Genomic DNA, 17,803 nt, shown 5'->3' on the forward strand with positions numbered 1-17,803 from the left:
ACTGGGTAAGGAATGGAAAGTTACTAGCACTACTGTTAGTGGGGCCACACCCCTAGGGTAATCTCTTATCTAAGAGGAACAGGGGGTCCTGCCTTTCCGTGACATCGCGAGATCTTCCGGAGCGCCTTTCCCTATCTACCACAGGGCAGCAGGAGTAGGTAGCTTCAATGGTCTCTAGGCAATCATGGTGTACTGCTTCTCCTTGATTCCACTGAGAATAGAAGCTGGGTTGACAATATTAGTCACCGCTATCTCTACATCATCTTGCTCTACCATGATGACCTGGTATTTCAGAAATCTCTGTGGTGAAAGCCAGTGGCCACCCTTTACTTCCAGTACTGTGGACACTGTGTGGGACACTAGCACAGTCATTTTTGTTTTAGGGTAGACTTGGGTGCTTCTTGAATATTCAGCACAACTGCCGCTACACCTCTGAGGCAACCTGGCCATCCTTTGGCTGTTGCATCAAGTTGCTTAGAGAAGTAAGCAACTGCCCTTAGGTATGGACCCAAGTCCTGAGCCAGTATTCCCAGGGAAATTCCTTTCATGGAAAAATAGAAAGAATGGTTTACTTACATCTGGAACTGACATAAGGACACTCTCTAGCTGGTGAAAGGCCTGTGTGGCTCCTTTTGTCCACTAGAGATCTCTGTTTCCATCGGCACTAAGAGCATAGAGGGGTCTGACGAGCAGTGCATAATTATAAACCCACAGCCAGCACCACCCTGCCATGCCTAAGAAGGTTGGGAGTTCCTTCGTTGTCTGTGGTTTCGGGGTTTGGCATATGGCTTCCCTGCCTTAAAGTCTGCTGCTCAGCACTCACTTCTTACCCCAGGTGGATTACCTTCTGTTTCACTACCTGTGCCTTTTTCTTTCTCTGCATCCTTGGAGTCCTAGGAAATTCAGAAGGCTTACCGTCCAGGCTTCCCTCGTCCGAGTGGCTACTAGAAGATCATCCACGTACTGCAACAGCCTCCTTTCCTCTTGTGGAGCTTCCTGGGACTCTGGGTCTGTGCAAGCTGTTCTCCAGTCAGAGTGGGGAATTCTGAAGCCTTCAGGCACATGGACCACGTGAGCTGTGTTTGAATGCAAAAATTTTCTGAGTGGCTTCGTGGATAGGGAGGCAAAAGAAGGCATCTCTTAGGCCTAGAACAGTGAACCAGGTTAGCTCAGGTGTAAAACAAGTTAGTAAAGTCTATGGATTTGCTACCACAGGGTATAAATTCTGTGTTATCTTATTGACAGCCCTCAATCCAGTACTATCAATTATTGGGCTGATTCCTTCCCTATCTTCCTTTTGAGTGTACTGCTCAATTCTCACTGATTGTATTCTTTCTTAAGCTTGATTACTATGTGGGGGCATTTTTCACCCTCCCTGGTACAGCAGAGGCCCATACCCTCAAAAACACTTATTTACTTATTCTAGTATCTCTTTACTAATGTCTTTCTTAATTTCAATGGCTGGTAATGTGAAGCCTAACATCTTTATATCATTTGCCTCCAGAGTAACCTTTCTCATTTGAGAATGTTTAGCGAATGGAGCGAATTGTACAAAAGCTTCTAAGTACACATAGTACACATGTTACTTTAAAGGTTTGCAAAAGTATGCCTTCTCAGACTGGCCAGTTGTTCCCCGCACTACAACCTAAATATTTTCCACAAGTACTAAAGCTTTATTTAAAACTGAATATATGGCCCTTGTGTTGACTAAAATTCTACCCTTTTCTTTCTTCTGATCTCACTGTCTCTTGCAGAGGGGTCTGTTACATCCTAGTTCTGGATGAAATTGAACTGCCAGGAGGGGGATGGGTTCAAGTGGGTATACTTTTGGAGCCTAAGCCTTCTTCCCTTTTGGGGAGGTCATCTTTATCCTTCCTCCCTTACCTTAGGAGGCGCCTTTACAAATCATATGTACTCATTTTGCGAACCTTAATCACTTTGCATTTCAGCATGATAATCTTTGTTTGACTTCATATGTTGCTGTCTTATGCTGCATGCTGAACAACACGTTTGATTTGCTTTCTCTTTGCCTTGTCTTCCTTTTCAAGGGCCAAGACCAGAGGGCAGTCTGATCTCACAGTCTGCCATTCTGGGTGATTTCTTAAAACAAAAAGACATATCAGCATACAAAACCCCATCCCATTTACCTTCCTATTTTAAAACAGTATTAACTGCAATGAAGTATTATAAATCTTCTTATTTTCTGAGCTGCTCCTACTGGCAGCCTTCTCCCAGTGAGCCCCTCCTAAAAGGGGCTAATTTAGCAACCTCTTTGCTCTGGTCAGTTCTCATTATCTCTTTCTCCTTGCCCTATCTCGCTTCCACCCACTCTTCTCTTTACAAAGCTTCACAATAGTTTCTCAGTCTTCCTCCTACACACACACACACACAGCTCCAGGTGGCAGGTATCAGATGTGATTTCCCACACACGAGCTTTAAGATCTTGGGTTCTGAATCAGCTTGATCAGAAACCTTTAATTTACACTCAGGGCATGTGCCCTGATGCTTATTAGAACAGCAATACCAGCGTTTCTCACAAACACCGCACTGCAATAATACTAACACAGCGTGCCAGCCTCTTGATGCACCGAAGGAATTGCCCGCAGAGGCAGGCTATTCTGTTTATTACAGAGAACTCTAAATCCCTACACCAGGCTGTTCCCAGTCCAGACTTACTATAGTACCAGCTGAAGTCTGATAAACTCATTCATCTCTTCTATCTAAACTCCATTTTACAAAATATCAGTCCTTTCTAGTTCTCTGCTTGCACAATCTAATTAAGCACTGTGTCTACTTACACTCGTTTTACTGCTTTGCAGAAAGGCTGTGCTTGTCACAGCAGAAACTCTGATACGCCCACAGACACAGGCACACGCATCCCCCCCTTTATCTCAAATTCACTAGAGCCAGGGCTTGAATTGCTGTGAGGGGAGAATTCTTGGAATTCCTTTAATTTGCTTTACTATAGTTAAACATAAATCACCAAACCATAGTTCTTCTGTGTAAAATGCTACTCTTGTTGCAAACAAAAACTGAAAATCTCCACAAACACCATTATACAATCCGAGAATCAAATTACCACAGTGCAGTGGAAGAAAATCACCACACAAAATCACTGGGAAAGGGCATATCCCTCAAAGTGCCCACTTTTCTCAACACAACATAGCATACCATAATTCAGCATTTACTCACATCAATTTTTCCTTGGACACAAATCAAAATAACAGCACACAGTACAGAGATCAAGTCCAAACATTCAGGGCAAAGGAACTCTCTGAGCTCGTACTCACGGTTAAAATGTACCAAATCTACACAAATCACTACATTTAAACACAATAAATACCGTCACTGATGTTTCTCCACCCGCTTCTCCACGGGGCACTTCTCTCCCTGCCCCCACAGCCTGCTGCAGCCGGCGCCTCAGGCCTCACTCAGCTGCTTCAAACACGGGTAGTACTCACTCCCCCCGCACTGTAGGGCACTGTAGATCTACTCTCTTTTATACACCATACACTTATACAGTTGCACTATTAGAAACACAGTGCACTGACCACACAATGTATTAACCATACAGTGACACAGTGTTTGACACACACATGCATATAGAGATTCATTCGACCCACCCCCAGGGTCGCTAGCGGCTGCTCTATCAGACAATGAACCCCCAATACAGTGTCCGGACACGACACACATACACACACATAGACGTCCACTCAACCCACTCCCAGGGTCGCTAGCGGTCTGCTCTATTAGAACAATGAACCCCCGTCTCTAATCCAGCTGCTCCACCAGCTACACCCAGATGTCTCTGAGTGATTTACTCCCTAGCTCTCTTTTCTCCCGGGGGTCCCTCAGTACATACCGTATTCTCCTCCGCAGGCCAGCAGGTCCTTGTCTGTCCTCGCAGGAGGCAAATCGAGATGAGCGGAGCCCCACCAGAAAAAAAATCTTAGGGAGCGCCTTGAAGGTCTGTCTATCCCCCCGCCCCTGCAGGGACAGAGAACTCCTGCCTTGGCTCACCATAATATTTTGCAGAGAAAAGAAGAAAACTCTACAACTTTGTCAAAGTTGTAAAGTTGGTATGTTTATTAGAGCGCTGGATGCATGCGGAGATTGCTCTCTTCAAAAAAGGCATGCGTACCTCTGAGAACTTCAGGTCTCTTTTTATCTCTCTTAAATACATATGCACACAGTTTCACAACAGTTTCATTTTTATGGGTTTCGTGTGACATTTACCACTAGTTCCTTTGTATCAGAAAAAATTCCGAGGTCAGGTTGACTTGCCCTCACAACAGTCTCTGTCTCCTTCTATCATCTTCTGTCTCCCCCCCCTTTATCTCTGTCCTTCGCTGAAGTAACTCCACTGAGCTTAGACCTTGCAGTCTAGCTAAATAACTATGGTTTCTAACTACAGACTCAACTCAAAAATGTACATTTCACTTCAATTAAAATGGATTTCTATCCTGAAAATTTTTCACTTTACTTCACTCACCCTGGGCTCTGCCTCGAGCTGTGCAAATTCCATCAGTGCAAGCAGGCAGAGCTTGGGGTGAGGGGCAGAGGGAATCAGCCCAATTCCTGCCCCAGGCAAGGGACCCAGGTACATTGTCCACACTTTGCCCAGCAGTGTTCATTTGCATTTCTAAAGCTCCTCTGGAGGCTGCCTGGAATGAAGCTTCTCTTCCAGGGCAGCCATCTGGTGAGTCACATGTGGCCCCCCCAAGAATATGCTTTTTTAAAAAAAGTATTAACTATTTATGTTCAAAGTATTACAGTTAAATCTCTTGGATTTTGCAAAATGCAACGTAAAGGAGAACGTGGGAAAATCCAGACCAAATATTGAATCTCACATTTCTGTCCCAAACCTACTTGACAATATAAAGTGGGAATATTATGAAAAATTTTTCTCATGTTGTAATTTTGTCATTGAAACTGCAGGGAAAACAAAAACTATCCAAGAATCTCTTTAGTGTTAGAGAGTCAAAGCATTCCATGGTTCTGGCCAGGAGGTGCAACAGAAATAATTTCTTTCACAAATAGCCCAGCTGTGCAGAGAAAATCATTCCATGCCATGTGAGTTTTACTCGATTTTTCCTAAACTTTATGTAGTCTGAACCAATCTAAATCCACTGCTTTAACGTAGATTGCTTCCAGGTTGTCTAAGTTTTTAGTATTTGGTTGCCTGTTGGACCCGGATTTCTTCCCCTCTGATGTGTGAATTCGGTGTCCACACTCCTGGATTTCCTTCTCAGCCTTTTCCAGCCCAGGTGTCTCCAGCTCTGCCGGGGGCAGTGCCTGGGGTAGTTGTTGGTTGTTGTTTGCTGCTGGGTATTCCAGTCTGTTCGGATGTTAAACTCATCTCTATTGAGTGGTATAACACTCATTAAATAAAACCTTTAAAATTCATTTCCCAAAGGCAAAGAAAACCAAGCCTGAGCAGAGAAATAAGATTCAAAAGGAGCAAAATCGGTACATTTTGCAGCACTGCAGTGGCAGGCAGCCCAGAGTGTGGGTGTCAGGGAGCCCCAGAGTGGAATTGTGCCGTGGTGTTCCCCAGCAGCTGTGGCAGTGCAGGCCCAGCCAGCGCTGAAGCTGCAGCAGTGGCAGCAAGGCTTGGCCCCAGGGGCTGGAGATGGCAGAGGAGGGTGGCCAGGATTGCAGAGGATTCCAGGTGAGGATCTGTGGGCAGGCGCAGGGGCTTGGCCTGATGTGGAGCCCTGGCTGCTGCTGCGTTGCCTTCAGGGCAGGCTCAGGGGCGGCCTCCCATCCTCCTGCTGCGGACGGGAAGTGCAAATCTCTGGGGCTTCAGAGCCCTTGAGGCCAGGTTGAGGGGTCCCTCCGTGTTGAGCTGTTCTGGCGGCTGTTTCTGGCCTCAGGGACACTTGGCATGGGCCCCTTGGCCACCAGTGGTGCTGCTTTGCACTCCTTAGGAAGGAGCCGATGTCCTGGCTGGGTGTTGGCAGCAGCAAAGTGCCAGGGCAGGCTCTGTGCCAGCCCAGCTTCCTGTGGAAGAATGTGCCTTGATATCTGCTCCAGTGGTTGCTGAAGCAGTGAGAATTGCTTTTGCCCCGCTGTTAGGTGCCATGGTGTCAGCAGAAGATATTGAAGCCTTCCTGCTCAGGGCATTTCAGTGCCAGGCTCTCACAAGCACCCACAGCTGTGTGGGTTGTGCTGAGCATGGGGCGGTGACCTGCGCTGTGTCTGATTCCCCTTCCTTCCCTGCCCTGGAACAGGGTGTTGCTTTTAGACGCCCCTTGTTCTGCTTGCTTCAGAGTACTTTGGAGAGGCTCCATATCTAATTTTCCCTATTTTCCTTGGGCTGCCAACACTTCTGGGTTCACTTCAGATATGCCTCGTCAGACATTTGACACAGAGGTACAAAAGAACTGGCCTCTGTATCCCTTTTTATAATATTAATTTGTGTTACGAGTTTAGCGATCAAATCCCTTCCCAGTAAATCATGATAACAATTAGGAGCAAATAAAATTCACGCATTTCAAACCCATCTCCCGGATCTACTTACAGTGATTGAATAAAACCATACATCTTTCCCACTTATCCCCTCACTAATTAAACATATTTTTAGCATTTTCCCCCCCTTAGGTGTAAGATTTAGAGTGGATTTAGAGACCCCTGTGTCCATCAGGAAATGCCTCCTCTCAATGCAGACCCACCGTGAATGTTCTCAAGGGCTCCAGTGTGGAGGGTCCCTGGTGTGATGGGAGCTGTGACAGCCCTGCCAATCCATGTCCATCAAGGGGTGGACTTGCTGGTCCTGAGGGTGCTGCTGTCTGTGCTTGCAGTGTCCTTGTGCCCTGCAGCTGGAGCCCTGGTTCCTTGCCAGGGGCTGTTTGGGTGGGCTCTCCCCGGCCGAGGAGGGCAATGCCTCTGCCAGGTGCTTGTGGCCGAGCCGTGCCCTGGGTGCTGGGGCCCCCTTGGTCCCTGGAGTTGATCCCTCAGGGGCTATGGTAAGTGTGCCCTGGCCTTTGCCTTCAGCTTGGCCTTTTGCTGCTCCCTTCTTGCATTCACCTGCTGTGCCTTTGTGCCCAAGTGCTGCAGGGCCTTCTTGTGCGCCTTCTGCAGCCCCCTCAGTGCCTGTGGGTGCTTGTCTTGCTTTACAAGAGAGATGTCCGCTTGGGAAGGCAGAGAAAGCCTCTCTTGGACTGGAGAATGCAAACCGCCTCCCTCTTAATGTTTAGAGTAGTGAAATGAAGGGGCTCTCAGGCAAAGATATGGGAATAGGAATACCAGTTCTTTACTAGTGTGTATAATAAAGCAAACAAACAGCAACAGCTGCGGCACTGACAGCAAACAGAGCGGGAACCCAGTCCCGGCCTTTAGGCTGCGGCGCTTTGCCCTTGGGTGCAGTTCCGGGCACGGCCGGCAGGGGCGCTGGTGGCTCCCTCGGGGCGGGGCAGCGCATCCCTCCCATGGGAACCTCTCTGAACGGAAATACACCAATCTCTTCATCTAACTCTTTCACTTTTTTACCTTCTCTAGCCATTCTCCCGTGTTTTGGGAAAGAATTTGGAGAGGGCTGCCTTTTAACTGAGCTCCTAGTGTTTCAATAAGGTGCTTCCTGTAGAGAGAGAGAGTTTCCTTGAACAGCCGGAGCTGTGGTTACCAAGGGGATGTAACTCAGAGCAGGATGGGGTCAGGGGAGGATATCCTGCCAAGGCTCGGTGGGAGTGTGGGCAGGGTCTGCTGCCGGAATCAGCAGAGGGGGATCTTCCTGTGGAGCCCAAGGCGGAGTGTGGGTAGCCCCCAGATGGCTGATGGCAGCTGATCCGGCAGCTGCCGGCAGTACAAAGGCAGGTGGGAGAGCCCGGCAGCAGCGGCGGTGCCCAGCGCAGGTGGCACGGGCAGGGCAGCTGGGTATGGGATGGCTGGACCCCCCCTGGGTGGGGTGGGCACGGTGACCTTGGAGCAGGCGGCAGGACAGAGCAACCCCCATCTTCCCCAGCATGGCCGGCAGAGCGGCCGCGGGCCAGGCAGTGGGAGCAGGGCACACAAATTGAGCGACAGCGCCGGGGCAGGGGGAGCTGCCCTGGGCAGTGAGGCCGCACCTGGGATGGAAACCGGGGCAGGTGGAGCTGAGGCGGGCAGCGAGCCAGGACCCGGGACAGGCGCTTGGGCTGCGAACGGAGGGGGCAAGACCTGCAGAGGATCCCACTCTCTGATTTTTCCTCTTTTTCCCTTCCCTTCCCTTTCATTTCCCATTTTTTTTTCTTGTTTTTTCTCGGAGGTTTCTGATACTTTAAAGATTTTTATTCTTCTAAAATCTCCTGTCTAACATATGGCATATTCTCTGCTAGATTAAATGGGGTTTTTACAAATAAATCCAGAGCCTAGCAAATCTAAACTTCTGCTTGGATACTTTGAAATGGTCAATGAGCTAACTCATGACATCCTAATGTTGTTTTTCCCACCACCTTTTTATTTATCCTTTGGCAAATAAGCATCTTTCAGTTACTTGTTTGCAAATCCAAAAATCCCAATGCACCCGTAGTTCCTTAAAAAATGATCACACAAAGCTTGAGTTCCGAAGTGGGTTTTCTGATGCCTGTCTTCTAATATTTTCTTAGAGACATATTTTATTAAGTAATTGTCTTCCATCAAGAAGTTTCCATTTCCCTGATTTATCTTGTTCACTTCCTGTCTTGTTTAAGTCTTTTTTCTCGGCTTCCCTAAACTTTGGTATTTCCGGTTTTTCCTCATTTGGAGTTAGTATTAACATAACTCTTTCAGCTCCATTTTCTGCTGCATCCTTAGCTTTGTGATCTGCCAAATTATTTCCTCCTCTTTCTGGGGTCTTTCCCTTTTGGAGTTCCCTAATATGTACTATAGCTATCTCTTTTAGGTAATTGAAATGCCTCTAAAACCTCTAAAATAAGTTCCTCATGTACTAGTCCTTTTCTTCTTGAATTAAGTAATCTTTTTCCTTTCCAAATTTTTTAAAGGTATGTACTACTCTAAAGGCATACCTTGAATCAGCATATATAGTTCCTTTATTTTATGTTAAATATTCTAGTGCTCTTTTTAAAGTATATAATTCACAAGTTTGAGCTTACTAGTTTAAGGTTAATTTCCTTTTTTCCATAGTTTGCATGTTTTTCCCATCGACTACTGCATACCCTGTATTTTCTCCTTTTGCAAGGAGTTGTATCTCTGTTAGCTAATATAACTCCCACAGGACTATTTGTTTTCATTTTTTTTCCCCTGTGTCCAAATTACTGGTTTTCTGTCTCATTTTTCAAGATCTTATCTATTCTTCTTCTGCCTCTGTTTTTCACTTTCACTAACAACCTAAATACCAATTTCTTTCAACTACACACATAAAAATAAAAATCTTTTTTCTCACACTACTTTCAGTACAATACACCTCCCTCCAAGGAGATACAGTGAAGCTTAAAATACAGAATCTACATTACCTATACTTTCATTCGTTTACATTCACTCACTTTTATTTCTCATTCCCTTCCACACATTCTTTCCCACCCTCAGGACACAGAGTGGATCCCTGTTGACAGAGAATCGCGGGTCCCTGTGACCCCCCCTCACCTTGGGGTGGCCTCTGGGTCTCAGTATCTCCGGGCCTCCTGGGAGGGCCCTGACTCTGCTGCCTCGGGTGCTGTTCACCTGTGAGGCTGATTTGTGTGTCACTCACACTCTTTAGCCACGGCCCCCTCACATGCCTTGGGGACAATGGCCCGTTTGCAGGTCACCTGTACCTTATGCCACAGCCCCCACACGCCCAGGAGAACAATGGCTTATTTGTGGGTCACACACTCCTCTTTCCACAGCCCCCCTTCCCACCCGCCCGGGAAGCTGAGGCTGATTTTGTGTGTGACTCACTCTCACACACAACAAGACAACAATAAGGTACCTTTTGTTATAAATTATCAAATCGAGAGCCAAACCTATAAGAAAATTTAGCAAAGTTTTATTAACTTTTCTGTGCGACTGAAGTTCGGTCGTCAAAACCACCACAGCCAAGGGTCAGCGTCGAGCCCAGGTTCGGTGCTGGGTGAAAACGGATCTGAGCTCCGAATGTCAGAGTCTCCCCCTGTTCACAAATGCTGCCTGACGCAGCGAGTTCCTTTACAATTTATTCTGCTCGAGGCAGAGATGACCGAATGTTCTTTGTGTCTCTTCCCATGCATAACCGTGTCTTTACCTGTGCAGAGGTGGACAAAGACTCAGTCTGGTGTCTGATGTTGTTAGTAGACTCCGGGGAAGTCAGCATTCACATGCATCAGGGTGGGGCTGTGGATCATCTTGGTAGCTGTATAATTGTCGAGACAAAAATCACTCTTGGCTGGACCTGGTGACCCGGGGAAGCCAGCGATTTTCGCCCTGGAAGCTTCTATTCTTTCATTGAAAACCCCGATGTTTATCTCAACCAAGTCCAGGAACTAGATGTATATGAATAAGACACTGCTCCTGCCAGGATGGTCTAAAGACATAATGTGGATTTTACAATATTTTATACATTAATAGCATGAATTATCTCTATCATATAATACACTTTCACATCACCTATTACAAGGTGTTTCTGGCCAGTTCCCGTGCTCTTGGATATCCCTCAACCCAGCTGTGCTGCCCAAACCCAGATGCTCTTGAGCATATCCTCAATCCGGCAGAATTTTGCTCAACCGTGGATGCTCTTGGAATGTTAATTCCTCAACCCAGCAGGTTTTAATTCTGGATGCTCTTGGGCTCTCTTATCCCTCAAAGCAGCAGAATTTTTAGGAGCCCCTTTTATCCCATTTCCTAGTGGATTGGGCTCAGAAACTCCTCTGCTCCCTTCCTCCGAGGGGTCCAGCCCCTCTCTGAGACCCAGTCCCAGTTACCCCGGGGGATTCTCTCACTCCTCTCATCACTCACTCTGTCTCTTTACTGGCTGCTTCCCTTGAGGAAAGGTGGAAACGCAGCGTGGGAGACTCCAGCACTCACTTGGCAGGTCTGGGACAACCAGCCCTCGTCTCATTCACAGCCCAGAGCAGAGAATGAGGGGAGAAGGGAGCCCAGGAGCCCAAACAGCCCCAGCATCCCGAAATGGGGAGAGCGAAGCGGGGGGAGCTTTTGGCATTGGTGGGACTGCCAGCAGCCTGGGCAGGGCAGGCACTGAGGAGAAGGGGAACCCCCAATCCAAGTGCGACCCCCAACAGCTGGGACAGGGGGGAACCCCCTGAATGCCAGAGGGGAGGAACCAGGGACGGGGAACTCCTGGGAGGCTTTTTCAGGGCTGAATCTTGGGTGTTTGGGAGGTTTTTCTGGAGCCCAGATGGCCAGTGACTTGTAGAGATGGACTTGGGCAGAGCGACCTTCAAACTCAATGTGTGTTGGGGAAGATGAAACAGGAAAGCCTTATAAATACGATTGTCTGGCAAAAGATTTTGTGAACATAAAAAATATAAGGAAGATTGAAATGAAAGCAAGCTCTGCGATACCTCAGTTAGTAAACAACTGGAAAACAATGGTGTGGCCCAACTGAAGGTAATCCCCATTTTGATGAAACAATTCCCTCTGCTTGCAGACATGTAGTGAGAGTCCTATGTATTGGATAGGTGGGTCCTGTTGCTCTGGATGAGCTACAGCTGCGGGGTCCTTGGTTGGGCAGCAGCTGTAGCTCATGAAGGCAACTGGGATAAAAGGGGGTGGGTCGAGAGCCTAGAAGGAGCCCCTGTGAAGCCATGAGGAACTGCACAGCAGAGAGGAGCTGCATGGTAGAAAACCAGCCATGAAGGTATGGACTTTAAGAATATCATAACAAGAGTATGGGACTCTAGAAATATGAAATACAATAAGATAACAACAACAATTGGTGACCCCGACATGATAGAGGTATGCAGCCTGAAGAGCTGTGGAAAATAAGGATAGCCTGAGAGCTGTAGCAGCCTGAAGAGCTGTGGAAGAAAAGGCAGCCTAGAACTGCAGAAAGAACATAGCTATTGAATCTTAAAGAGCTGTGCTGGATTATGGCCCTTGAGTCAAGAAGCTGTGTGTGTTGTACATGAGCTTTGAGCCATGGGGGAATGTGTGTATTGTACTTGTGTGGTGTATGGGGCCTTTGAGTCTTGGGATAAAACATGTATTGTAAAGGAAATGAATATATTGTACTTGAATATCGATATTGTATTTGAATACATCTGTTAGTAACAGAAAAAAGGGGAAATGTAGTGAGAGTCCTATGTATTGGATAAGTGGGTCCTAGTTGCTCTAAATGAGCCACAGCTGTAAAGTCCTTAGTTGGGCAGCAGCTGTGGCTTGCAAAGATAGCTGGGATAAAAGGGGGTGGGTCGAGAGCCCAGAAGGAGCCCCTGTGAAGCCATGAGGAACAGCAGAGCAGAGAGGAGCTGTATGGTAGAAAACCAGCTAGAAGGTATGGACTTTAAGAATATCATAACAATATATGGGACTCCAGAAATATGAAATACAATAAGATGACAACAACACAGATCCAAGGGTCAGAGCAGAGCCCACTAGCTCAATTGAAGGGGTCCAAAGAGGAATTTTTAGGGTTTAAAATGTAACACAGTATGGTGATGTAATGATTTTTACAGGCTGTATGTAAATGCTATAGGATTTGTATCTTGTACTAGATTGGTTAGTGAGAAATAGAATATTCAACACAGAAGAAGATTTATTGTATTGTAACGGGAACCTTACTCTCTTATGCTCTTCCCCTCTTATTCTCTTACCCTCTCACCCTCTCTACCCCTCTCTTCTCTCGGGCCTGCTCCGAGCTGTGCCTGGCAGCTCCCAGCAGGGCCCTGCACCCAGGCCCTTTGCAATAAACCACAAGTTTCATGACCTGGCTGCAGAGCTCTCTCGTCTCCGTCTGTCCCGACCGTCCTACCCCCCAATGCTCCTACAAACGCGCTCATCCCTTGTTTTCCCCAAACCAGGATTTCCCATTGCCAAGGCCTGGGAAGCTGCGAGGAAGAGGAAGATGCCCCAGGACACTGAGGCAGGTGAGGAGGAAGTCAGTGCCCCTTTCCCCTCTGTGCTGCTCCATCTCCCAGCCTAGCACAGCCCGGCTGCAGCTCAGCTCTGGGGGGATCTCCTTGCCCTTGTCTGTGGCATGGAGGCAAATCCCATCCTGTCCTTGTCCTTCCTCCCCCAGAGCAGGAGCTGAGCATGGAGAGCAGGGAGGACAAATGCCCGCGGCAGAACCTGGTGGAAGAGGCTGTTTTGAGCAGCTCCACGGCGCAGGAAGCCAACGGGGAGGAAAAGCCCCGGAGATGCCACACGAGGAGGGGCTGCAAACGCAGCCGGCGGGGATCTGAGGGGGAAAGAGCCAGCCTGGGCCGGGAAGGCGGCCGGAGATGGAGCCAGAGCTTGGAGCTGGTGCTCCATGAGCAGCTCCATGACGGGGAGAAGCCCCACACGTGCGTGGAGTGTGGGAAGAGCTTCAGGTGGATCTCCAACCTGATCAGGCACCAGAGGATCCACACTGGGGAACGGCCCTACGAGTGTGGGGAGTGTGGGAAGAGCTTCAGCGTGAGCTCCAGCCTGATCAGCCACCAGAGGATCCACACTGGGGAGAAGCCCTATGAGTGTGGGGAGTGTGGGAAGAGCTTCAGCGTGAGCTCCAGCCTGATCAGCCACCAGATGATCCACACTGGGGAACGGCCCTACGAGTGTGAGGAGTGTGGGAAGAGCTTCAGCGTGAGCTCCAGGCTGATCAGGCACCAGCGGATCCACACTGGAGAGAAGTCCTATGAGTGTTCCAAGTGTGGGAAGTGCTTCAGCTGGAGCTCCAGCCTGAACCAGCACCAGAGGATCCACACTGGGGAGCGGCCCTACGAGTGTGGGGAGTGTGGGAAGAGCTTCAGCCAGAGTTCCCACCTGATCAACCACCAGAGGACCCACACTGGAGAAAGGCCGTACAAGTGCTCCGAGTGTGGGATGTGCTTCAGCCAGAGCTCCAGCCTGATCACGCACCAGAGGACCCACACTAGGGAGAGGCCCCATGAGTGTTCCAAGTGTGGGAAGAGGTTTAAGACCAGCTCCATTCTCCTCCGGCACTATCGGATTCACAGGGACGAGAGGCCTTTCCAATGCCCCGACTGTGGGAAGGGATTCAAGCACAACTCCACCCTCATCAACCACCGGCGCATCCACACTGGGGAGAGGCCCTACGAGTGTGATAAATGCAGGAAGAGGTTTCCGACCAGCTCCAGTGTCCTCCTGCACTATCGGATTCACACAGAGGAGAGGCCCTTCCGCTGTCCCGACTGTGGGAAGGGATTCAAGTACAACTGCAACCTCATCACCCACCGGCGCATCCACACTGGGGAGCGGCCCTACGAGTGTCCCCAGTGTGGGAAGAGCTTCTCCAGCAGCTCTAGCTTGACCCAACACCAACGGAGGCACCGGTAAGGGAAGCCCTGTGAGTGCCCCGAGTACGGGCAGAACTTCGTGCACTGCTCCAGCTCCATCCCCCACTGGAGGAGGCACTTTGGGCACAGCCCTGGTCACTCACGTTCTCTGTGATCCATGTTGAGAACATACCTGGCTGCTTCGCCTTTTAATTTCACCTTAATTTTTCTCTATTCTCCATCTCTTTGCACTGCAAAAGCCAAGAGGAATGGATCTGTCACCTCCAAACCACTCAAATCCCAGTGAAAACAGCTCAATCTTACCCCAAAAAGAGCTCAAACCCACCTCAAAAAACTCAATCCCATGCCAAACTCACTCAATTCCACAACCACCAGGCTGAGATGAGGTTGGGAAATGATTTAGAGTCGTGGGGTCCCAATTAGAGTGGTGGGATGGAGATTGTGTCGGGCTGGGTGTGTGGGATATATTTGACAGCAAATAAAACTCTGAGACTTACTGATTTCTCTCCCGTTCATGTTCAGTCTGTTGCAGTTCTGTTTGCAGAGTGCCGCCTTCTCAGCTCATTGTCTTTGTGTCCCTTTTCTCTCCTACCTCTCTTCGCCTGCTCCATTTCTCTCTCAGTGTCTCCCTGGACCCAGGCACCACCAGAGACCCTCCCTATATTTAATTGCCTCAGGGACCACCCAATACTCTCCCCTGATTTATTGCCCCAGTGCCCACCAAAGACCCTCCCCTGATTTAATTGACCCCTGCCACCAAAGACCCTCCCCTGATTTAGTTGACCTTTCCCTGTTTTAATTCACCTTCCCCTGATTTAATTGATTCCTGCCCTGATTTAATTGACCCTTGCCCTGATTTAGATGACCCCTCTGTCCCCACAGACCCTCCCCTGATTATTTATTATTTTATTTCCCAATTATTATTTCAATTCCCAGTCCCAGGAGCTGAAGTCCTGAAGGCTGGCAGGGAAATGTCTCTGTAGGATTTTGCTCCATTTCCCTTCAAGGGCAGGAACATCTTTTCCTGGCTGGAAGCTGGAATTCCAGACTTTTGGAACGTGTGAAGGGCAGTACAGACTGGGATCAAACATGGACTGGGATCAAATAGGGACTAAAATCAAGTATGGACTGGGATATACTGGACTGGGATCAAATCAGGGCTGTGATCAATTTTGGACTAGGATCAATTTGGACTGGGATCAAATATGGACTAGGGTAAGGTATGGACAGGAATTAAATATGGACTGGGATCAAATATGGATTGGGATCAAATGGACTGGGTTCCTACAGACTGGGATAAACTGGACTGAGATTATATAGATGTCGTGGTTTGAGAGGAAGTTAGTTTTCTGGGATATGAAGTGGTCAGGCCAGTAGGTGCTCACATTTGAATACTGGCACCTGGTTTGGCCACTGGGGACATTGGATACGCCTCTGAGAACTCAGGGGTTAAAAAGCAGAGCACTCCCGGGGGGAAGCTCTCTTGGGTTCCAAAAAGGGAAGCAGGTCGGGCCTCCCCTGCCCAGCTCCTGGCTGGTTTGGGGCTGGGTGAGGTAGGCCTGGCCCGAGGATGGAAGGGTGGAAGAGCCCTGAGGGGCATCGGGCAGCCACACCTGCCCCCCAGGACACAGAGAGAGACGGAGCGCCTGTGCCCCCGTGAAATTTGATATCCTGTGCTGGCAGCACAGCCCGGCTGGCGGAGAAGGGCGGCTGGCGGAGAAGGGCGGAGAAGGGCGGGGGGATGCAGCGAGAAGGGGCCTGGCAGCTGTGGGAGCTTTGGGCGGGTAGAGCCCGAGCTTTTAACCCTTTTTTGGACAAGGAAAACTTTGCAGAACATTAACCTTTCCTAGAAGAGAGATAAGAGATGAAATGGAGGAAGGAAATGTGCAAGTGTGAAGGTCTGGGCAAGTGAAAGATGTCGGGAGAGTAGAGAAGAATCTTAGGTGGGAAGAGATGATGGAGTGGCCTTAGCTAGACTTTTCCTGTATGGCCATGGACAGAACCATGTTTCCTGTGACACAGAGACTGCATCCAGAGGAAGGCAATGGCTCAGAGCCAAGAGGGTTCAGTGTTGGTACCCCTGGGCCCCAGGGGGTGAAATTTGGGGGGCACAGGTGTCCCAAAGGTAAGACTGTGCCCTTTTTGGAACGGGACAAAGCATCCTTAAAAGGACAACCCTAGAAGCAGCTCTGGTCCATGTGCAGTGGTGAGAGCACTGGACATGGAAGGAAGATGGCAGATGTTCTCCAGGCGGTGCCACGAGTGACGTGGAAACACACGAGGTTTCAACGGTGTTTCCTGGGGAAGCTTGTGGCACAAGAAGGACTCCTCTCCCCTTGATGAACTGAGAATTGATTACCTAAAGGGTGGTGATGGACCGAGAGTTGGTGATTTGTGGGATAGGTGTATTGGAAATTTGGTGGGAGGGGGAGGAAATGTTTTTGGAAAGTTTTCATTTTCCCTGTGTGTTTATTGTTACTTAGAGTTGTAGTTTAGTTAATAAAGGTTTCTTTTCTTTATTTCTAAGTGGGGGCCTGCTTTGCTTATTCCTGGTCACATCTCACAGCAGACACCAGGGAGCATATATTTTATGGGGACACTGGCATTGTGCCAGCGTCAAACCGTGACACTTACGCTGCCAGTTGGCCTTTTCCCACCTCTCCAGCCATCCCCACAGAGCATTGGCTACCATCCATGAATCAGTGTAGAGGCAGAGCTTTGGCCATTTCTCTCCCTTAGCAATGTCCAGGGCCAGCTGAACGGCTTTGAGTTCTGTAAGTTGACTTGATCCACCTTCTCCTTCAGTAGCCTCTGCTACCTGTCATGTGGGGCTCCATACGGCTGCTTTCCACTTCTGGTCCATCCCTGCAATGTGACAGGAACAGTCAGTGAAAAGAGCGTAGTGCGTTTCCTCTGGGGGCAGTTGGTTATAGGGAGGAGCCTCTTCAGCCCGTGTCACTGGTTCTTGTGGCTCTTCATCAGTAAGTTCTCACCTTGCAGCCAGTTTGTAATTATCTCCAAAATCCCAGGGCGATTCAGGTTTCCAGTACAGGCACACTGTGGGATAAGAGCAATCCGTTTACTCCATGTAGCATCAGTGGTGTGGTGGGGGGTGGGAACCTTTCCTTTGAACATCCATCCCAGCACCGGTAGTCGGGGTGCCAGGAGGAGTTGTGCTTCCGTGCCAATCACCTCTGAGGCAACCTGGACTCCTTCACAGGCAGCCAAGATTTCCTTCTCTGTTGGAGTGCAGTTGGCTTCTCACCCTCTGTAGCTTCGACTCCAAAATCCCAGTGGTCAGCCTCGAGTCTCCCCAGGCACCTTCTGCCAAAGGCTCCAGGACAAGCCATGGTTCCCGGCTGCAGAGTAGAGCACGTTCTTCACCTCTGGTCCTGTCCTGACTGGGCCAAGGGCAACTGCATGAGCAATCTCCTGCTTGATCTGGGCAAAGGCTT

At 49.0% G+C, this 17,803-nt stretch overlaps 1 protein-coding gene across 1 annotated transcript in view; it reads left to right on the plus strand.

Moving 5' to 3' along the window:
* Positions 1 to 17,803, plus strand: part of LOC131093384 (zinc finger protein 850-like) — a 253,540-nt gene that overhangs the window by 181,433 nt on the left and 54,304 nt on the right. Inside the window, exon 4 of the mRNA XM_058040536.1 lies at positions 13,322 to 14,356. Coding sequence (XP_057896519.1) covers positions 13,322 to 14,356 — 1,035 coding nt within the window. The remainder of the gene's footprint in view (positions 1 to 13,321; positions 14,357 to 17,803) is intronic.

The sequence above is a fragment of the Melospiza georgiana genome, chromosome 25 (assembly GCF_028018845.1).
Source record: "Melospiza georgiana isolate bMelGeo1 chromosome 25, bMelGeo1.pri, whole genome shotgun sequence".
In the NCBI taxonomy this organism is placed as follows: Eukaryota; Metazoa; Chordata; class Aves; order Passeriformes; family Passerellidae; genus Melospiza; species Melospiza georgiana.